The sequence below is a fragment of the Pseudophryne corroboree genome, chromosome 2, assembly GCF_028390025.1.
Source record: "Pseudophryne corroboree isolate aPseCor3 chromosome 2, aPseCor3.hap2, whole genome shotgun sequence".
Classification (NCBI taxonomy): domain Eukaryota; kingdom Metazoa; phylum Chordata; class Amphibia; order Anura; family Myobatrachidae; genus Pseudophryne; species Pseudophryne corroboree.
Genome location: NC_086445.1, coordinates 385,794,691 through 385,819,014, shown reverse-complemented (window position 1 = coordinate 385,819,014; position 24,324 = coordinate 385,794,691). Strand labels below are relative to the sequence as shown.

The 24,324-nt window shown below is 43.6% G+C and overlaps 1 protein-coding gene across 1 annotated transcript in view; it reads right to left on the bottom strand.

Moving 5' to 3' along the window:
• Positions 1–24,324, bottom strand: part of TUBGCP5 (tubulin gamma complex component 5) — a 195,050-nt gene that overhangs the window by 6,306 nt on the left and 164,420 nt on the right. Inside the window, exons 15-18 of the mRNA XM_063953273.1 lie at positions 23,721–23,909; positions 23,265–23,447; positions 22,875–22,959; positions 7,352–7,472 (exon numbers count right to left, since the gene is read on the bottom strand). Of these exons, the coding sequence (XP_063809343.1) occupies positions 7,352–7,472; positions 22,875–22,959; positions 23,265–23,447; positions 23,721–23,909 (578 nt within the window). The remainder of the gene's footprint in view (positions 1–7,351; positions 7,473–22,874; positions 22,960–23,264; positions 23,448–23,720; positions 23,910–24,324) is intronic.

Genomic DNA, 24,324 nt, shown 5'->3' with positions numbered 1-24,324 from the left:
TATTAATACCATCTACATGGTGAAACAGTTTAAAAGTTAATTGCCTGATAATGCTATTTACAGTAAGCAGTGGTTTTGTGATCTGAGAAATTGGGCAGTACGGATGGTGTAATGGTTAGCATTACTGCCTCACAGCATTGAGGTCATGGGTTCAATTCCTATCATGGCCCTAACTGTGTGGAGTTTGTATATTCTCCCCATACTTGCGTGGGTTTCCTCTGGGTACTCCGGTTTCCTCCCACAATCCAAAAATATACAGGTAGGTTAATTGGCTTCCAACAAAATTAACCCTAGTGTGTACATGTGATAGGGAATAAAGATTGTAAGCTCAGCTGGGGCAGGGACTGATGTGAATGGGCAAACATTCTCTGTAAAGCACTGCGGAATATGTGCGCGCTATATAAGTAACTGGTAATAAATAAATAAATAAATAGTTCCATGCTGTTGGAGCAGAACCGGCAATACAGATGTAGCCATTGGTCATCTTTGATGCGATGCAGCATGCTGCAAAACGGCTTACTGCATGGCATGCCAGTCTGCGAATAGTTGCAGACTGGCACGCCATGTAGCATGCCATGATGCAACATGCCGCATCGCAGTAAGATAGGCATGTCTACATCTGTATATCAAGTCAAAATTTATTTATAGGGCAGTCAGAGCAGAAGGAACGGGCCACAGCAAAAATAAAACTATTATCAAAAGTCAAGACATATGACATAATAAAAAAATAGGATTTTGGTACTTACCAGGTAAATCCTTTTCTTTGAATCCATAGGGGGCACTGGAGTACTCTTGGGATATGGACGGGCTTCCGTAGGAACAGCACTGAATATTTAAATTTAGAACACTCCACCCCTCCATATCCCCGAGTACCTCTCAGTGTTTTTTACTGAGCCGAACAGGAACTATAGAGATGTTGACAATGGAGTATTACATATAACATAACTGACAATAACGAAGTTAACACATAACGTTACTGACAACTAAACAGTTGACACCCTAACCAGCACTTGTAATTTGAACCAGTCGGTGAAAGTGTGTTACCATAAGATCCTCAGAACTCACCACAACTAGGTAAAACTGCTCTGGGTGGGCGTCCAGTGCCCCCTATGGATTCAAAGAAAAGGATTTACCTGGTAAGTACCAAAATCCTATTTTCTTTATCATCCACTAGGGGTCACTGGAGTACTCTTGGGACGTACCAAAGCTTCCCCCGTGGGCGGGAGAGCTGTTTGGCACTTGTAACACTAGGCGGCCAAAGCTAGATGCTGATGCCGCAAACGTATCAAACTTGTAAAAGCGCACAAACGTGTGCACTGAAGACCATGTAGCCGCACGGCAAAGCTGCGTCGTAGAAGCTCCCCGACCAGCTGCCCATGAAGTTCCCACAGAACGTGTGGAATGAGCGGTTACTGACGTAGGCGGTTGTAACCTAGCATGAAGGTAAGCCTGACGTATGGTCAGTTTTATCCATCTAGATAAGGTTTGTTTAGACGCTGGCCAACCCATCTTGGCCGCATCATAGAGAACAAACAACGTATCCGTCTTACGAACTGAAGACGTTCGGGATACATAAACGCGTAATGCGCGTACCACATCCAGAGTTCCAGAATGTGCTTTCAACACAGGAACTACTATTGGTTGATTGATGTGAAAAGATGACACTACCTTTGGCAAGAAAGCGGGATTCGTCCGAAGTTCCGCTCTGTCATCATGAAACACCAAATACGGTGACTTGCATGACAAGGCACCCAAATCCGAAACACGCCTTGCCGAAGCTAAGGCTAGAAGAAAAATTGTTTTCCAAGTGAGAAACTTTATATCCACTTGCTGTAAGGGTTCAAAATATGAAGACTGTAAGAACTCTAAAACCAGATTCAAGTCCCATGGCGCTGTAGGTGGAATGAATGGAGGCTGTACTCTGAGGACACCTTGGAGAAAAGTGCGTATAGACGGCAATAGAGCCAATCGTCTTTGAAAGTAAATTGACAAAGCAGATACCTGCACCTTTAGTGTAGATAAACGCAGTCCTCCATCTAACCCTGTTTGTAGAAATAACAAAAGGCGGGATAACTTGAAAGAGGATGTCGGAAACTTCAGAGCTTCACACCAACCTATATAGGCACGCCATATTCTGTAATAATGAGCTGCCGTAACCGGCTTCCTAGCTCGTAACATGGTTGGTATAACCGAATCTGGAATGCCCTCTCTTCTTAAGAGGGCGGTCTCAACAGCCACCCCGTCAAACACAGCCGCGCTAAATCGGGGTAAAGGAACGGACCCTGTTGTAACAGGTCTGGACGTAGCGGGAGCGGCCAAGGATCGTCTGCGAGTAATCCTCGGAGATCCGAGAACCAAGCTCTCCGAGGCCAATGAGGCGCCACTAGTATGACTGTGACAGACTCTCTTTTGCTCCGTTTTAGCACCAGAGGGAGCAACGGAAACGGTGGAAACAGATACACAAGGCTGTACGGCCACGCGACAGTGAGAGCGTCCACCGCCACTGCCTTTGGATCTCTTGTTCTGGACACATACTGGAACGTTTGGTGATTGTGTCGAGACGCCATCAGGTCCACCTGAGGATAACCCCATTGCTGAACCAACATGTGAAACACTTCTGGATTTAATGCCCATTCGCCTGGATGAAAATCCCGACGACTGAGATAATCCGCTTCCCAGTTGTCCACTCCCGGAATGAACACGGCCGACAATATCACCTGGTGGCATTCCGCCCAATTGAGGATTCGAGCTACTTCCCGCATTGCCATGCGGCTTCTCGTTCCTCCTTGTTTGTTGATGTATGCGACCGCCGTCGCATTGTCTGACTGCACTTGGACAGGCTGAGAGCGAAGCATGTGCACTGCTTGTCGTAGCGCATTGTAAATTGCGCGGAGTTCCAGGACATTTATAGACAGCAATTTCTCGTGATCCGCCCAGAGACCCTGGAGCTGACAATTTTGAATTACCGCTCCCCAACCTCTGAGACTGGCGTCCATAGTTAGAATTATCCAATTCCAGCCTCCGAACCGTCTTCCTGCGGTTAAATTGTGTTCCTTGAGCCACCAGAGCAGAGATACTCTTGCCCTTGGCGACAACCTCACCCTGTGGTGAATCTGCAGATGCGAGCCCGACCACTGGGCGAGCACATTCAGCTGAAATGGACGAGAGTGAAATCTTCCGAACTGAAGCGCCTCGAAAGCTGCCACCATTGTGCCTAAGAGGCGAATGCACAAGTGTACCGACACTGTGCGTGGCTTGAGCACTAATTGTACGAGATGGCGTAGAATTTGTACTTTCTGCTGTGGTAGGTAAATTCTTTGATTGACCGTATTGAGAATCATAGCTAGGAACTGAAGGCGTTGAGACGGAATTAGATGTGATTTTTTGAAGTTGACAATCCAACCGTGGTGAACCAGTACCTCGTATGTTAGCAGCGCATGCTGGAGAAGTATCTGTTGAGACGGAGCTTTGATGAGCAGATCGTCTAAATATGGAACTATTGTCACTCCCAGGGATCTGAGATGAGCTATCATGACAGACATCACTTTGGTGAATACCCGAGGCGCTGATGACAGGCCAAACGGTAGAGCCTGAAACTGGTAATGGTTCTGGCGTATTGCAAACCGTAAGAATTTCTGATGAGGCTGCCAAATTGGAATGTGTAAGTACGCATCCTTGAGGTCTAGCGCAATCATAAATTCCTTTGGCTCTAAACCCGCAATCACCGAACGCAGAGACTCCATCTTGAATCTGTAGTAAGTTACGTACTGATTGAGACCCTTTAAGTTCAATATTGGTCTGACTGAGCCATCCGGCTTCGGTACCACAAAAAGACTTGAATAATAACCCTGACCCTGTTGGTGTACAGGGACCGGAATCAAAACTGCCGAATCCAGTAGGGACTGAATGGCAATTTGCAGAACCCTCCTCTTGTCGTCCGACAGAGGCAATCCTGTCTTGAAAAACCGCAGAGGCGGAAGACAGTCGAACTCTATTTTGTAACCTTTTAACACTAAATTGCGGATCCACCCATCTGCGGATGTGTGGAACCACGCCAAATGGAACGTCTGAAGGCGTGCTCCCACAATCGGAGAACCGAGATGGGCTGGTAGCCCGTCATGCCACCGGCTTGTCGGTAACCTTAGCGTCCTGGCGAGTTGTGTTGGTTTGTTGGAAACCACGTCCGCGACCACGTCTAGCAGGCGTGGCTGATCCTCTGCCACGTCCTCGAAAGGGCTGAGGTCTAAAGGATTTGAACGAAGGTCCAGCGTATCTTCTTCTTGATACCGGTGGAGGCAATGGTAAGAAAACAGACTTACCTCCCGTAGCCTCAGCAATCCATGCGTCCAATTCAGGACCAAACAACTTCTTGCCATCGTAAGGCAACGCCTCTATACCTCGTTTGACCTCTGCCTCCGCATGATAAGCACGCAGCCAGAGTGCTCTTCGTGCCGTAACTAGCGACGATGAAATACGAGAAGTGAGCTGACAGACGTCAGTAGACGCTGTACAGAGATACTCCACCGCCTCAATCATTTGATTTACAAGAATTATCAGATTTTCGTCATGTAAAGCAGATTTGAGTTCTGTAAGCCATATTATGAGTGCCTTAGTGACCCAAATGCCAACCAATCTAGGCCTTAGCATCACACCTGCTGCTACATACATGGATTTTAGCATAGTTTCTATCTTGCGATCTGAAGGGTCTTTAAGCGTAGTAGCTGCTGGCACTGGTATGGTTAATATTTTGGTAAGCTTGGACACTGAAGAATCAACTATTGGTGGATTCTCCCATGTACATGTTACCGAGTCTGGAAACGGGTAACTAGACTTAAATCTGCGAGGTATAGAAAACCGTTTATCTGGATTCTGTCGTGTTTCTACTAACATCTGATTAAGAGATTCCGACACAGGAAAACTTATTGGAGTTTTTTGTCGTTTAGTAAATACGACCTGATCATTTGTGAGAGGCTCCTCAGTTTCCGTAAACTTCAGAGACTGACGTACCGCTCTGATGAGATCATCAATGCCGGAACTGTTAAAATCCTCGCCATCTGACTCCACTTCGCCCTCCTCACCCTCATCTTGTTCCGTGAGGTCTGGCATGGAATCGTCAGAATGCAACATAGCAGACACTGGAAAATCATAAGACATATGAAATTTATCCCGTTTACCCAAAATGGATTTGGACCTTACGCAAGGCTGAGACGCCTCCGGTAGTTCTGGCGGTCTCACCCTAGACTCAGATCTTACCGTTTCCCGCTCCTGACGAGCGGCGGTCAATTCTGATTGTAACCTATCCAGTACATTTACTAACATACCCCACGGAGGGTCCGGTGAGGAAATTGGTTGTAAAACAGGAGCAGAAATGGTATTCTGAACCGAATTCACAAAACATACTGTACATGTGGTAGATCCATCCGGTAATACACTGTTACAGACTTTGCAATTATGCTTTTTAGTTTTTGCTGGTGCCTTACTCATTATGGCGACAGACAAAACAATACACAAACACAGACACTTGCACGACTCAGTAAAATAGCAGTAAGGTGTCTCTGTATATAAATCTGGCCAAGTGCAGTACACGTGGCCAGTACTATGAAATGTGATCCCAAATTCCCACTAACACCCCTGCGCCTCCGGTGGAGTAGAGATGTAGTACTGGAACGTTCTGGAATCACTGAGGAAAACACAGGAAGCATGGTTAAACATGGCTGCCATGCATGCTTACACATATAATCCTAGTGCTGGTTACAAACTTTCACTGATTATAACCCTGCAAATATCCCTGCAGCCTATCATCTGGTGCTGCAGTATTTCTTATGCCGCTTATTGCCCCCTTATTTATTTATTTATTGCCCCCCCCCTGCCTCACCCTTGTGTAATGGCTGCCTGCTCTTTCGGAATCAGAGCAGCGGCAGTGCAGCGTGTGGGGCCCCAGCGGGTATCGCCGAGCGCTGTGTCTGAGCCCGGGTGAGCAGCGCGTCAACCAGCGGTGGGACCCGGAGCAGTAGCGGCGGCCGGCTCCGTGAACGAGAGAGCTGCGGCGCCGGCACCCTCTGAGCGGCAGATCAGCAGCGGCCTGTGTGCGGAAGAACTGCTGTGGCCGTCGCCATGTGGGGAGGGCGGCTGAGTGGGGAGAGCAGCGGCGGGACGGGCGGCTAAGTGGAGCGAGCAGCGGCGCTTAACAATGTCCCCACACCTCGGGGGGGGGGGGCAGCGGGAGCTGACCGCCCCGTTCACATACCTTTATCCTGCAGCTTGTGAGGAGGCTCTGACGGGGCTTCTGAACAAGCGCCGGCCAGCCTGTGCAGGAGGATCTGTGTGTGGCTGTGAGGGAGCTCTTTCAGAGAGGCCCGACACGCCCCTGCTGCTATCAGCAGCTGTACTATCCCTGACCCTGCCTTTTGGAAGGGGGAAAGGGATGTAAAATAGAAAAAATAAAATCAAATAAAAATAAAAATAAAAATTCTTCAACGTAATCGTGACTTGTGTCACAGAGCTGTTGCTACGTCGAGCACAGAAAAATCACTGAGAGGTACTCGTGGAAATGGAGGGGTGGAGTGTTCTAAATTTAAATATTCAGTGCTGTTCCTACGGAAGCCCGTCCATATCCCAAGAGTACTCCAGTGACCCCTAGTGGATGATAAAGAAAATATATATATATATATATATATATATATATATATATATATATATATATATATATATATATATATATAGTTACAGGTTGAGTATCCCATATCCAAATATTCCGAAATACAGAATTTTTTGAGTGAGAGTGAAATAGTGAAACCTTTGTTTTCTGATGGCTCAATGTACACAAACTGTTTAATACACAGTTATGAAAAATATTGTATTAAATGACCTTCAGGCTGTGTGTATAACGTGTATATGAAACATAAATGTATTCTGTGCTTAGACTTGGGTCCCATCACCATGATATCTCATTATGGTATGCAATTATTCCAAAATACGGAAAAATCCGATATCCAAAATACTTCTGGATAAGGGATACTCAACCTGTATAAAGAAACACTAATATAATATACTTGATGTTAATCTTTTGGTAAATACAACAATTATATACAGCATATATATTAGTTTACTTGCAGGTAATTAATAACATGATGAATAGGGAGTGTACCATTGGAAGCAGGCCAAAAGATAGATATGAAATAAACTACTACCTTTTCTCTATACACAAATAGTTAGCAACGACAGGAGAATAAGCCCACAATATTATTTATGTATAATGATCCAACTGTTATCTATATCCACCAATTACACTATGTAAATTAAAAATCACTATACAAAATGATACTTTTAAAAGGAAATAAGGACAACTTACCATTAAACTGTAAGACATCCAAGCTGTATTTAGCCCATTTTATTAATAACAAAAGCAGAAAAATTTGATTATAAATCTTCTGACATTCTGAGCTGATAACAATATCTACAGGCCAAGGAACCTAAGGTAGTAAAAACGGGAAAGTATTGCATAAACACATATATATATATATATATATATATTGTCAAAGTCAGAAAAATATCTCTATGCACACTACCATATTTGCACCTCACACAGGTCCGTGCTGCGCATGCGTACGCTCTCCTGTACGTGCGCATACTCACAGTCGCGGGCACCCGCAGGCGCATGGTATGCGTATTTACGGTAGAGTTTATGTGGTTGTAGCGTGCGACTCAATCATTACATATTTTCACTAATAATGTATTTTGTAGATCATGGTCCCTTTGATAGATTCTGAAAGTTTGGTTAATATAGAATGTTTATGAACAGAGGAATCCCTCTTTGTGTGATACGAAGGGTCAGACAGGAGTAATACAGTGGTGTTTAGTATCCATCGGAAGAATATTTAATTAGAAATATTCCGGTGTTGGTTTGAAGCAGATCAATCGCTCGTGCGAATAGTTATGGACATAAGAAGTTTATGAACATTTACTTTATTTGCACTTTATTACCCATGCGGCGGGAAACCCAGTTTCCCTCCCACCTGAGCAGTTGGAAATAGTCACAGCCCACCTGTATGAATCAACCTATGACCTTTTGTTATAATGCGAAGCCGAATTCCTGTGTCCAATGAACAATGAGATTGTAGGGACCATTGAATTGTATTGTGTGTGGGGCATAAATAGGCAGGCCGACCGTATCCAGTTCTCTCTCTCTTCAACGGTTCTCATTGCTGATAATCGGGAGCTGGATATCGAGGCGCATGCGATCGTTCCCCTTGTGCGTAAGTTTTCTCCGTAATCATATTGTCTTACTGTGAGCCATCTCTCTCTCTCTCTCTCTCTATCTCTCTCTCTCTACTCTTTCTCTCGTATTTTCCTTAAATTGTATTGTATTGTATTTCCTGTGTAGTTTATCTGGTTAGTTGGTTTATGTTATATTGTAGTGTATCATTTGTACTGTGATTCCTTTTGCAAGTATAATAGTTATAATACATATAATAGGTTTCGGACCCTAAGCCCAGGTATCTGTGTATTTTTTATAAAGGTTAAGTATTCTCTGAGCGTCGGTGACGCTCAAGCAGCTTTGTAGTTAATCAGGTTACACCAGGTTGCACTTACACTCTGTCTCTACACTAAGGTATACTGTGTATCTCATCGTTAAAGGTATAGATATAAAGGTTTAACGTTGTAAGCGTCTGCACCGCTGGTGATCTCCTCGTGGTCCCGAGCGTACGCTACGCTATAGCGAATCATCACGTTAGTCGGCAGCCAATAGCGTGCCTGCCTGTGATCACTGGGCCGTAAGCGAACGTGACGCTTGAGCGTCTCGACTACGGTTGAGCGATCGCTACACAACTTGCGTACCCTTACGGTACTTCTTACGTAGATAGCGTACAGTGTTCTTAGACCTCTTAAGGTGTTTTATATACGATAAATATTCTGCTTTATCAATTGGCGGCTCGCCCGTCCTTCACATATCTGCACTAGGTAGATCAGCAGACATTATCCCTCAGCAAAAGGCGGGAGGTTGTATCCCTCGTAGTGCTGACAGGATAAGCGTCTGCTTCGCTTAGGTAAAGAGTGCTGAAGGAATCCGGGAACCGGAGGTAAGAACAAAACGCTAGTGTCTTTTAAAACTGTTTATTTTTCTGTCTTGCGTACACACGCACGCACACATATATATATCTGCATTTCTTTTTCTTTTTTCATTTTCGTATATCACTCTCCTGTCTGCCAGTTTTTATAGTTGATAGAAGTGCTAAAAGAGATTTGCCGTTATTTCATAGTTTAAGAGTAATATAGTTAAAAGATAGACAAACACACAGTTTTGCCTGGGAGATAAGGCGAAGTCAGTGTGTTTGTGTGGTAGATGATCAAGGATCATCTACATTGATAAAAGTATAAATTGTGTTACGGTGGATCTTTGCTTTGCGTATACGTGTCTCTAACAAAGACTTGCGTACGCAATCCAAAGGCCGACGCACGCAGCGTACGTTACGCAACAGAGCGTCCGGTTACGCCCACGTAGCTCAAGTCACGATAAGTTGATTTTTAACGCAAAGCGATAAATAACGCAAAGCGATAAATAACGCGAGGCGAGAAATAACGCAAGTCTATTTTTGGGTGTCCGAAATTTAGTTAACAGATCCTGCTCCTAATTGGTAACACACCTGATCTGAAGAAAAATTTCTGCGCAGAAATAGAAATAGAAACAAAAGTGTACATGTGATGAGTGAGTGTTTTTACAATTTTTAAAGGTTGAACCACAAGAAAAGTCGAGTACTCGTGAGGTACATGCGTGTAAGTGACGTGCACGGTGGCTAGGGAGGCATCTCTGGTTAAATACAATTTTGAGCATTAGAGTATAGCAGACCAGGAGGTCATACTGTAACAAGACCAGGAGGTCATAACAGACCAGGAGGTCCAGGTACAGCCGACAAGGAAGTCCGCTATACAGTTCACAGGCACAACACCGAGAAGGGTTGGTGCAACACCCATATAGGCCATATAAGCTCTGGCTGAAGGAATTCGCAGTCGTAAGTTTCGATTCCATTGGTCTTTCCGTACATAAGCTTAGTTGTTTGTGTACTGAACGACTGGACCGCACGTAAGTGTGTGCAGTAGTTAGTAATCTGACCTAATACCATTAGAGTAAAGGGGTCACAAACGCTATCTGTACACTCTAACGTGATTTGTGTAAATTTTTTTATTTTAAGGGAAGTTCGCTGCTCACTCAGGAACTATCCAGCAACCAATAGTTACTGGAAAGAGTAAGTGTTCTTCGGATAACCCTCGCAGGTTCCAGTAAATAGAGGTTCAGGTCGCAGGGGCCCTAGGTCGAGTACGCCAGCACCATATCGGTGTGATCAGGTCGTATTGGTCGGCGTGGGCGAGTGAGTGGGGTACTCGGTAAACCGCCACCGTCAGCCTATTGTTGGCATTTGGTTTTGCGTAAAGGGTTGGCTAAATAAAGCAACACTTTCGAACTATGGGGGCCACTTGTTCAGGTAGGGGACGATCAACCTCGGTTCGGGTTGATTCAGTGGTCCGACCAATTGGGTCGGCCAGGTATATAATGTGTGAGAAATATGGAAGTCACACAGAAACTTTATGTGATGAATGGGAGAGAATGACTGTACACGACGGGGAGAAATTCCCAAGAATAGGGAGCTTCAGCTCAGAAGTGTTACAAAATTTAAGGAGGAGGATATGTCTCATAAAATCAACAAAGAGACGAATCCAGCATTATGATTATTTACAGTTGTGGCAACAGGAAGGTGAGATACAGAGAGGTTTGGCTCAGGCGGCGGGATCTGGCTCTAACAGAAAACTGATTGCCACGGCCCCGCCGCCACCATACATATCAGGAGAGAAGTTGATTGCGGAGAAAGACGCACTAAGGTGTAACACAAAATCACTTAGTAACTGTGTAAATGTTAATGATAAAGTTAACCCATTAACCCATGCAAGTATTAACCCGTGCAAGTTGTACCCTGTTTTGAACTTTCCTCAGGAGTGTGAGCAAGAGGACGAATCGGCAACGATTTCAGCGCTCTCTCTAGCAGCCACCATAGCAGAGACCACAGTAGGCACAGCTCCACCCACGAGATTAGCAAAGGCCCCTAGCGGAGGGATAGGTGAGGTCGTATCAACTGGTAAGTACGGCACCATGCATTATGCTGAAACTATTTCACCACAGCCTGTAGAATCTACACAGAATGAGGTTGTTAGAATTACACCTGTCAGAGTAATAGCAGTGCCAAATGGGAAAACAGACGCATCAGGAGCCACTCCCATTAGGAACATTGCCATGTACACTCCATTTTCCCGAATGGAATTAAGGACCATAGTGTCTGAATTTCCTGACCCTAGAAAAGACTTAGTTGCCAGTCAAAAATACATCAGAGACTTAGGTAACACTGTAGAGCCCAACAATAAAGACTGGCAGATATTGCTGAGAGCATGTTTACCCTCAAATGTCGACGCAACTCAATTTTTAGCTGATTGCGGACTAGGTCATGATGTACCTCTTACAGATGTGTACAACCAAGATAATGTGAAAAGAATAAACTTGCAGCTAAAAGAGTATTTCCCAGCAGTAGCTAAATGGAATAAGATATTCTCCATTAAACAGAAGGAGTCAGACAGCTGCAGAGTATTTTCACAGAGCATTATTAGAAATGGCAAAATACACAGGCATAGAGGACATTAAAACAGACACAAACCATCGGGAAGTAGCAGCATCGGTACTGATGGATGGTTTAAAAGAGTCATTGAAGACTAGGGTACAGACCACGCAACCATGTTGGCGAGGTCTGTCTGTGGCTACTTTGAGAGAGGCTGCTATTGATCACGACAGAAACATCACCAGACATAGGGAACAACAAGGTGACAAATTAATGTCAGTAAGTATACAGGCTCTGACCACAAGGCAGCCTTTGTTTGTATCACCAAATCCTGTGGGTAAGTCAAGTATGGTTACTTGTTATTCTTGTCACAAACAGGGACACATGGCACGAGATTGTAGAGTAAAGAATCCACGAAACTCATACCAAACCCCTAGACAACGACACGACACACGACATTGGGAGCAAGGTCCGCAGAAACGGAGTTATGAGCCACATACAGGGGAAACAAAAAGATATCCCCCAAACAGAGACTGGCATGCCTCTGGTAGTTCCCAACTATCTCCCTCACAAGTAGTTGCTGCCAGCGGGATTCAGGGAGGTCACCATACCCAATAGGGGTGTGGCCATACCTGTAATCTGCAGCCAGTAAAATTAATTGCCAATCTTGGAAGTGAACCCGAGATCGCAATTAATGTAGCTGGTAAAACTTTAAACTTTCTTGTAGACACAGGGGCGGCCAAGTCAGTGATAAATTCGACAGTGGGCATGAGAACCACTGGTAGGACAATTCCAGCCATGGGAGTAACAGGAGTAGTCCAGCACTACCCTGTTAGCAAACCAGCCGAGATTACAATAGGGCCTTTGCATACCAAGCATTCCTTTTTGCTGGCTGCATCGGCACCAACTAATCTCCTGGGAAGAGACTTACTGTGTAAAATGGGGTGCGTCATTTATTGTACTCCTGAAGGTGTATTCTTGGACATACCTGAGAAACACGCTCAGGAAGTGCGAGACATGTTAGACTCCCCATCAAAATTAATGTCACATACCATTATGACAAATAGGAATCCATCCCAAATAGAAGAGATGACATCTCAGATACCAGAGTCACTTTGGACAAAAGACGGACAAGACACTGGATTAATGGCAAACGTAGCTCCAGTAGTTGTACAAGTAAAAGATGGTAGGATAGCTCCAAAAATCCCACAGTACCCTCTGAAGCCAGAGGTGGAGTTAGGAGTTTACCCAGTAATAGAGCGCTTGCTACAACAGGGCATTCTGGTAAGAACGTCCAGCACTGCTAATAGTCCCATCTTCCCTGTGAAAAAGAGTGGGGGGAGGGGTTACAGACTAGTGCAGGATCTAAGGGGGATTAACAAAATAGTTGAGAGTCAGTTCCCCGTAGTGCCAAATCCAGCTGTCATCCTAATGCAAATCCCTCCCACTGCCAAATTTTTCACTGTTATTGACCTCTGCTCCGCTTTCTTTTCGGTACCTCTGCACCCTGACAGCCAATATTTGTTTGCATTCACATACAGAGGAGTCCAATACACGTGGACTCGATTACCCCAAGGTTTCATAGATAGTCCAAGTATATTTTCTCAGGCTTTGCATGATTGTTTACAGTCTTTCCAACCAGACAGTGGATCAGTATTGATACAGTATGTGGACGATTTATTACTGTGTTCAGATTCACTGGAAGCATCTCTGAAGGATACGAAACAGCTCCTGTTTCATCTTTCAGACACAGGACACAAGGTGTCCAAAGACAAGTTACAATTATGCCAAACTAAGGTAAAATATTTGGGACATTGTCTAACACAAGGACTGAGACACCTGACCGCTGATAGAATCCAAGCAATTAGAGACATGACTCTGCCACAAACCCAGCAACAGATCAGAACGTTTTTAGGAATGTGTGGGTATTGCCATAATTGGATCCCAGGGTTTTCCATTTTGGCGTTACCTTTGCAGGAAATGGTCTCCTCAAACAAACCTGATAGGATTTCGCATACAGACGAGTCCGAAACAGCATTTGAGAGACTCAAACAGTGCCTAACGCAGGCACCAGCACTAGGTATGCCAGACTATGGGAAACCCTTTGAACTATACGGAACAGAAAGTGCTGGTTGCGCGGCAGGTGTACTAACCCAAAAGCACGGTGATGCCAGCAGGCCAGTTGCATACTACAGCGCTCAGCTAGACACGGTAGCGCGATCCCTCCCCACATGCTTGCGAAGCGTTGCTGCGATAGCATTGCTAGTGACAAAAAGCGAAGACGTCGTGCTAGGCCACAACCTCACAATCCATACGCCACATGCAGTATCAGCCTTATTGAATTCTGCCCAAACCAGACACGTCTCATCAGCGAGATTTACAAGATGGGAATTGGCACTAATGGCCCCCGTAAACATCACCATAAGGAGATGCAGTGCATTAAATCCTGCAACATATCTCCCAGGTGTGCCTGGTCAGGCACAAAGGGTGGAAGGTGAGAGTGATGGGGAAGGAGGATTTAATACAAAGGAAGATACACATGATTGTATGGAATATTTGACCCAAAATTTTACCGCAAGGCCTGACATCAGTGACAACCCACTGGAAGATGCAGAACTCACGTTCTACACGGACGGTAGTTGTCATAGACAGTCAGACTCGGGAGACTTGTGTACTGGATACGCAGTCGTAGATGACCAAGACACCATAGAAGCGGAACCGCTAGGCCCACCTCACTCAGCCCAGGTTGCTGAACTGGTCGCCCTAACCAGAGCATGTGAATTGGCTAAGGGTAAGTCAGCCAATATCTACACCGATTCTAGATACGCATTCGGGGTAGTCCATGATTTCGGAGCCCTATGGCGCCTCAGAAATTTCATGACGGCAGCTGGTACACCGGTAGCGCATGCAGCTCACATAAAAAGGCTTCTAACAGCGATACAGGAACCCGACAGAGTGGCTGTTATCAAATGTAAAGCACACACATATAGCCAAGACCCGGTATCACTTGGTAACAGCCGAGCAGACGAAGCTGCTAAGTTAGCAGCTGCTACCCCCATACAGACAGACACCACACAATTGATGGTATTTAAAACCATTAACACACAGAAGTTGTGTGAAATGCAAAATTTGTGTTCCACACAGGAAAAGGCAGTCTGGAAGGCAAAGGGATGTGGCCAGGAGCCCTCAGGACTCTGGACGGATGGACATGGTAAACCAGTGGCCCCCAGAGCATATCTTCCATGTCTGGCTGAAGCAGCTCACGGGCTGACTCATCTAGGCAAGGAGGGAATGTGCAAATTGGTAAGAGCCTATTGGTGCGCCCCAGGATTCTCCTCTCATGCAGGTAAAAGAGCAATGTCATGCCTTACCTGTTTGAGAAAGAATATTGGAAAGGCAATACCTACAGAACCATCCCATATCCCACCTGCCGGCGGCCCTTTCCAGGTAATACAAATTGATTTTATACAATTACCCCCTTGTCGGAATTTGAAATATGTACTTGTTTGTATAGATGTTTTCTCAAATTGGGTCGAAGCATTTCCTGCAGCTACAAATACCGCTATGTTTACTGCTAAGAAAATTGTGCAGGAATTTGTATGTAGATATGGTATCCCTAGAATAATCGAAAGTGATAGGGGTACCCATTTTACAGGTGATGTCTTTCAAGGAATGTGTAAGTTGATGGGAATTGATAGTAAGCTGCACACTCCGTACCGTCCACAGGCGAGTGCGAAGGTCGAAAGAGTGAACAGCACTATTAAAAATAAATTGAGTAAAGTGATGGCAGAGACAGGATTGACATGGCCAGAAGCTTTACCCATTGTATTGTACAGTATCAGAACCACTCCCAGGTCCCCTCTTAATCTGTCCCCTTTTGAAATCTTGTTTGGTCGACAACCGCATGTCATGATTAACCCTCAGGATGATTTGAAATGTAACAATGAAGTAACTGTAAAGTACTTGATTAACATGAGTAAACAGTTAAGGAATCAAAATGATAATCTGAAGTTGGTGATTCCTGATCTACCTGATAGTAATTGTCATGACATTAAACCTGGGGATTATGTAATGATACAGAATTTTCTACGCTCAGGTTGCCTTATTGACAGATGGGAAGGACCATACCAGGTCTTATTGACTAGCACTACGGCATTGAAGGTTGCTGAGAGAGAGACTTGGGTCCATTCATCCCACTGCAAGAAGGTTGCTGATCCAGAGAAGTCCCGTGATAAGGAACAGACGGTAGAGGTTGTATCACTGGAGTGTCTGTTCCAGGAGGACTGAGGCGGCACCTGAGCCTTGAAGACCGAGAGCTGTTGTCGACTCCCCACTCCCTTTTATTGTTTTTCTCCACTTCCCATCCCCTCTCCCTCAAATTTATTTTTCCTCCTTCTCATTCTTCTCCGTTTCCTCCTATAAGATGGACTTGCCCCAAGAGACTGTGATCCGGATTTTCCTGTTGACCATGATGTTGACCAGAGCAGTCTGTTCCGGCGAGAGTACCATGGAGGTCGATAGAGGTTCTGGAATGGGTTCTGATGATAAAGATGGAGGCGTAGTTTTCCAAGATCAACCTAACCAACAAGCAAAGGCGAGTATCAGAAAACGATCCGATAGCATTGATCATAGAAGAAATTGTGACGGATTGTTAGCTGAAGAAAACTGTATCTGTAGGCTCTGTAACAATGTCATTGAGGATGGGTGCATAAAGAAATGCCAATCCAGTTTTAATATCCATATGGACCGGCATCCATTGAGTGACTATCACTCCTTAGTGGGTAATGTGTTAAACAAAACAGATTGTTGGGTATGCTCTCAAGTACCTCAAGGTCATAGCAAATCAGGGCTAGTACCATTTCCTTTAACGATAGGGGAGGTACTTGAGTTAAATGGTGGGAGACCGGTGGACAGGAGGTTTAATATCTCCAGCCCTCCTAGTTTGAAGCTCCACCAATACCATGTGGATAGGTCCCTATTATGTTTCAACATCTCCAATCCCAGAAAGCCGGGAAATTGGGAAGTGTCATGGAGTAACCACACCATGACCTTTTCACATAGAGCAGATAGAATGCCTACAGATACAGAGCTTGTACGCCACATAGCCAGTAGAGGAAAATCTTTCCGGTATAGATACACCTTAGGAAATAGGATTACTAGAGTTGGAGAAGTATCACCAGGATACTGTGCACATATCGTACAACCTGATACGTGCATTAAGCAGATGGAAGAATTAGGGTTAGGAGATTTCACCTGGAAGGTGTGTAATATGGTTATGTCCTTCTCCGTCCCATATGTTCTCCCCGATGATGCATATTTCATATGCGGGAGAAAGGCGTACAAGTGGCTTGCCCCAAACTCTGAAGGATTGTGTTATATTGGAAAAGTATTGCCTGAAGTAATGACTGTAACACATGACAAAATGAAAGACATACACCGTGGTGCCCAAGCTCCTTATACTCACACCCATTACGAGCACGTTGTTAAAAGGCACCTGATAGAGAAGACAGAGCATCCGGCCTCTGATCTGATAAGTGAATCCACCGGGATTCAATTCTTAATCGCGTTAGATTTCACCCGCACCGCTAGAGGAGTGCTAAATTATAAATACATATCGGCGCTCGCAAATTTGTTAGATAATATCACTGAAATGTATGATGACACGTTTAGATATACGGGAAGGGAACTTCAAGCTTATAAAACAGAACTGGTGCAGCATATAATGGTTCTTAATTACCTCACAGCAGTGACAGGTGGATATTGTGTTACATTGGCAACACAGTACGGCGTGAAATGTTGCACGTATATCACGAATAGCACAGAGGATCCGGTCGAGGTCATAGACCAAAAGATGGACGATATTCTCCAATTGAAGTGGGAATTTCGCAGGAGACACAATCTCACTCTTGCTGCTGTAGGTAATGAGCTGACTGGTTGGGTGTCATGGTTGTACCCGCGAAATTGGTTCTCCGGTTTGGGAGACTGGGCTCAAGGAGTCATAATGGATGTTGGGAAGTTTCTCCTATGTATCTTAGGTGTTATAACGATCGGTTTGATATTTAGATGCGGTCAGGCTTTAATGAGGTGCAATCGTCGTACTAAGGTAATGAGTTTGAGGAGTGAGGAAACTGTAATTAACCTGGATTTGATTTATGACCCAATGATAGAAACAATGATGTGATGAAAATGCGATTTCTACGGTCCGTTTCTTTCACCTGTTTTTCTGGTTTTTCTCCAAGATAAAAAGACCCACTTGGACGAGGAAGTTGACGAGACGCTATACAGACAACGGATAGACCAAAGAAGAAGTTTTGACCACTTGAGAAATGGACATTTGATGAACTTTGCCATGGATCCCCAGTTTCCCTAGAATTCTTAAACTTACGCTAGCCCAACATTTTTTGTAAATCTAATGGCATTGACAAAGCTTATTGCTCACGCCTAATGAGCAAAACAGCGCAAAGAAGACGACTTTCAACTGATACCGAACAAAACTTCAACCGACAGATGTACATTAACCTGACATAGAATACCACCGCATTTACCGTAATTATGTCTTTTCTTCATTTCTACAACCCTCAGGTAATGACACACATAGTATAGGGAATACAGGCACAGATATCAGCAATCACATATTCCCCCATTCATGTATCATCAACTAAAATGTGCTCCCCATTTTGTTCAAAATCCGAAAAGAGCTCGGTAAAGTTTGACAGCCCATCCACAGACCCGTACCACGGGATAAGAAGGAATTCAAATGTATACTTCGCAATACCTCGAAGCTTGATTTACAACACGTACGGCACGATGATACATGACCCCCCAAACACGGATTCATACACACATGCTTCTGCTATCTCACTAGGTCATACCCTCTTCACACCTACTCCTCTCTCCTCCCTTACCCAACCATGGAAATGAATTAACCCCTAACATATATTTTTCTCCTTTTGAAATGTTTTCAGGAAGTGGCAGTTATTATTGACTGCCAAAGGGTGGACTGTCAAAGTCAGAAAAATATCTCTATGCACACTACCATATTTGCACCTCACACAGGTCCGTGCTGCGCATGCGTACGCTCTCCCGTACGTGCGCATACTCACAGTCGCGGGCACCCGCAGGCGCATGGTATGCGTATTTACGGTAGAGTTTATGTGGTTGTAGCGTGCGACTCAATCATTACATATTTTCACTAATAATGTATTTTGTAGATCATGGTCCCTTTGATAGATTCTGAAAGTTTGGTTAATATAGAATGTTTATGAACAGAGGAATCCCTCTTTGTGTGATACGAAGGGTCAGACAGGAGTAATACAGTGGTGTTTAGTATCCATCGGAAGAATATTTAATTAGAAATATTCCGGTGTTGGTTTGAAGCAGATCAATCGCTCGTGCGAATAGTTATGGACATAAGAAGTTTATGAACATTTACTTTATTTGCACTTTATTACCCATGCGGCGGGAAACCCAGTTTCCCTCCCACCTGAGCAGTTGGAAATAGTCACAGCCCACCTGTATGAATCAACCTATGACCTTTTGTTATAATGCGAAGCCGAATTCCTGTGTCCAATGAACAATGAGATTGTAGGGACCATTGAATTGTATTGTGTGTGGGGCATAAATAGGCAGGCCGACCGTATCCAGTTCTCTCTCTCTTCAACGGTTCTCACTGCTGATAATCGGGAGCTGGATATCGAGGCGCATGCGATCGTTCCCCTTGTGCGTAAGTTTTCTCCGTAATCATATTGTCTTACTGTGAGCCATCTCTCTCTCTCTCTCTATCTCTCTCTCTCTACTCTTTCTCTCGTATTTTCCTTAAATTGTATTGTATTGTATTTCCTGTGTAGTTTATCTGGTTAGTTGGTTTATGTTATATTGTAGTGTATCATTTGTACTGTGATTCCTTTTGCAAGTATAATAGTTATAATACATATAATAGGTTTCGGACCCTAAGCCCAGGTATCTGTGTATTTTTTATAAAGGTTAAGTATTCTCTGAGCGTCGGTGACGCTCAAGCAGCTTTGTAGTTAATCAGGTTACACCAGGTTGCACTTACACTCTGTCTCTACACTAAGGTATACTGTGTATCTCATCGTTAAAGGTATAGATATAAAGGTTTAACGTTGTAAGCGTCTGCACCGCTGGTGATCTCCTCGTGGTCCCGAGCGTACGCTACGCTATAGCGAATCATCACGTTAGTCGGCAGCCAATAGCGTGCCTGCCTGTGATCACTGGGCCGTAAGCGAACGTGACGCTTGAGCGTCTCGACTACGGTTGAGCGATCGCTACACAACTTGCGTACCCTTACGGTACTTCTTACGTAGATAGCGTACAGTGTTCTTAGACCTCTTAAGGTGTTTTATATACGATAAATATTCTGCTTTATCAATATATATATATATATATATATATATATATATATATATGTATATACACATACATACATATACATACACACACACACACATATACACACACGCACGTATACTATGTAAAGAAACGGAGAGCGCACACTTCAGTATATACTCTGATCACGTTTATAAAAAAGGGTACATATCCACATACATTAAGGTTTAAAACCAGCTGTTATGGCAATGCTCTGCCCAAGATGCGTTTCGTCCAATGAGAAACTTCAAAGACCCTTGTTGGACGTGGCTAGACGACGTGGACGCTGTGACGTCACCCGCCGGGTCCGGAGCCGGTGAGAGAAGTCGTGTCCATGTTATCAGAGGAGTGACGGTCTTGTCTTGGGCAGAGCATTGCCATAACAGCTGGTTTTAAACCTTAATGTACGTGGATATGTACCCTTTTTTATAAAAGTGATCAGAGTATATACTGAAGGTGGCTCAGAGTTGGATTGAGCAGCACAGTGCACAGTATACCGACACAAACTCCGGCTGGACATAGTGCGCAAGGACTGATATATTTCTTTTTGTATATATATATATATATATATATAGATATATATATATATATATATATAGATATATATATATATATATAGATATATAGATATATAGATATATAGATATAGATATATATATATATATATATATATATATATATATATATATATAAAAAATTCCTTATGAATAAGAATTCCATATAGGCACTCACCAATAAAAGCAGGCTGTTTTTAATAAAGTTCTTTTAAAGTGCAAGAAAAAACATGGTCGACGTTTCCATCCCTAAGGATCTTCTTCAGGACATAGCAGCACAATGAACCATCCACCAAGCAGCCAGGAATGAATGACACCCATCACCACAAGCAGACCTTTATACCCCATTCAATTAACAATTCAAATACTGCAGCATTGTGGGTATTAATGTCAAACAAATGTATCTATATACCTTGTTAATCCCTATGCACACACCAAATAGATTCCCATCAATCACTACATCATCAGTGCCCATAAACCAATAAAAAAAACATACATTTCACTAAATATTAATAGTATACCGGCTATAGAATAAAACAAGCGGCTCCGGCCGGAAGTGCCGTGCGTTCCACTGGACGTGGAACGCACTGACATCAGCGCAAGTGCCGCGGACCAGACAAAAATTATATACCAAATAGCGCTGCTAAACAGCGCTTAGCCGCTGATGCAAGCCCCAGCAGCCACGCCTGCACATGGGCCACGCACCATCCACCTTGAAGCGGCAAAACACCAGGGATCCCGCAACGGAACCCATTACACCCGGCGTTACAGGAAACACCATATTGTTGTTGCATAGGAGATACATAATACCACTAAACATCAATATACCAATGCGGCTGCATTATAACTAGCAAATATATAACTCTAAAGTTAATAATACTGAAGGGGTAATATAAGCCTGCTCATTAAACACCCAAAAGTGATATGTAAACAAAAAAAAAAAAAAAATAATAATAAAAAAAAAATATATATATATATATATATATATATATATATATATAAAATAAACAAAAAATGATATATAACAAAACAATCTTATTAAATTAGATATCGATTAGACATCAACACAACATAAATATATGCATGTAAATAAAAAACCATGCATATAAGAAATGAAAAAAATTATTATATAATGTTATTATAGATATCAGGGTTCAAGTCATCCAAAAATTTTTTTTTTCTAAATAAAATATGATAAATGGAAAAACTCATCAATAATCAACGCAAAAAAATATTATAGGGTTGGCTTCATTTAGTCCCCTTGGTACTAGAGTGTCCAACTCAAATATCCACGAGATTCACTTCTTCGGAGGGCATATAATCGGTCACCACCTCGTTTCGGTTTCGGAATATGGTCCACCAACATACATCGTAAACTGGCAACTGAATGTCCTGTCTTCTGAAAGTGCACAGCTACCAGTTTGTCCGATGAGCCTGTCTCCAAAGCGGCCCTAATAGTGGAGCGGTGATTTGCCATACGATCACGAAAGCATCTCTTCGTCATACCGACGTAAGAGAGTACACACGGACAAATCAGGACATATATTACAAAGTCCATCCTGCAGTGCAATCTGTGTCTAATAGGCAACTTCATTCCACTATCTGGATGTTTAATATAAGACCCAGTAAGCATGGATCTACAAGTAATGCAATCAGCACAACGAAAACAACCACTTCTCCCCTTTGGCAACCAACTGTCGCATTGTGTCTGGGGTTTAAGCATAGGTCGCATTAAGGGGTCTTTTAAATTCCTACCTCGTTTATAAGCAAATATAGGTGGAGCAGTACCTATATATATATATATATATACATATATACACATACATACACACAGAATTTTAATGTAGCATACCTCACAACTTTTAGAATGCGAAATCAGTATCCTGCGTGCGCCCGAAAAAGGGGGTAGCGGCTCACTGGCAAGGGGTGTGACCTCGCATGGGCTCGGTCACAACCCCTGGTGTGTACCATTTTAGGGGGCATTGCCAGATGTCACAATCCCTTTGTTCGTCACGCTGGGGAAAGCCCAGCAATCCAGAAGCTTCTGGCACTAAATGGAAACAGTGCGCATGGGCGCGGCATCCATTCACCACTGCTCTGCAGTTAGAGCAGTGGTGTGACAAAGTATCTCCCAGCTCTGGCCTACGGGTGATACAGCGGTATAATGCCCAAAAAACATGACTGTCCTGCTACATTTGAGACGGCTGAGCGGTATGGTTTAGATATAGAACATGTGTCTATATATATGTTGTAAGATGCCAAAGTCCTAAAGCAGTAGTTAACTATAAAACAGTAATACATTGCAAGTACACAAATTTAACAGAACACTTCTTACCTTATAACTCAGTACAATGCCATCTAATGTATGCACTGGAAGCTTCTTTTTAGCCAAGTCAACATTTTCAAAGAAGATGGATAGCCTATGTATGAAATAAGATGCAGGGAAGTCAAACGGAGTTAAATGTTTGCAAAATCACTGTTCTAGCAATTATAGCTTACTGTATGCCTTCAATTGCACAAAACATCAGCCACCGCAGGCTACATGCACTTACACGTGGCAGGGACAAGAGTCTAGTCCGTATGAGGTCACTTACAATAGGTGGGAAAAAAAGGTACATTTCACTTGCCCCTTTTGTCTGTGATGCCAACACCAAGTAGGGTTCTACTAGATGCATGCCAAGCACAGATGTCTAGTTACACAGTGATCATTGTTTGTATTCCATACCGAGCACTGTCCTCTGGGTACCGCTGACTGACTGCTTCCTGCAGCTGCACATTTAGAAACACAACGTTCTGCCATGATTCCTTCTCTCTTATTTTATCAAAGATGGAGGTGTAAAAATCATACATCGTGTCTCCAGCTTCAAGAAGAAAAAAATTTCTCATTGCTTGCAGATATTCCATCAGCCTAAAATAAATATTCAAAATTACCGAGTTGAAGGTCTTACAATTTACTAAAAAGAAAAGGATGAACTGTTAATATTGAAAGGATGATATACCAATACAGTATAACTCAATTTACAGATCAAAAAGCATACCTGTGAAATCTAACGGACTAAAAAATAAATAAAAAAATAAAGATTGCTGCGTTTGGTATTTATTATCCATTAGATAAACAGATATGATAATTTGGTTTCTTATTCTTGGGGATTTAAAGTTCCTTTTGGTTTTAATCACTTACTTATAATCTTCCTTTAGTGTTTGCATGAGGTTACCACAACACTCCAGATATTGCAAGTCAATGTGGGGGTACAAGCATGACCGAAGGGTTAGTTCAAATGACTGACAAGTAACAGATTCTGAGGACCTATCCACACTGACATCTCCACATGTAAACGTCTCAAGGAAGTCGCTCTGCTCCAGATATAACCTTCAAGGTAAACACCGCATTGTAAGGAGTAATGCAGAAAAATCTAAATTTTACAGAATTTCAGATAATGCAACACTAATGAAGCATAGAATGTGAAGGTGCTCTACAACCAAATTTCATACATTTCCTATGCTTACCCTACTGTTGGGATGTAGTTGGGATCCAGACAGTCAGAATGCCGGCGCCGGAATTCCAACACCAGTACGAATACCGATGCCGGCATGCAGAACGTAAGTATCCCAGGGAGGTTAGGGTTGGGCTGTGAGGGGGGGGGGGGGGGGGGGGGGGGGATTTTGGTTTAGGCAGCAGGGTGGGGTTTAGGATGCAGGGGGGAGGGTTAAGGTTAGGCTGCGGGGAGGTGAGGTTAGGTTTAGGCTGCAGAGAGGAAGGGTTAGGTTTAGGCTGCGAGGAGGGG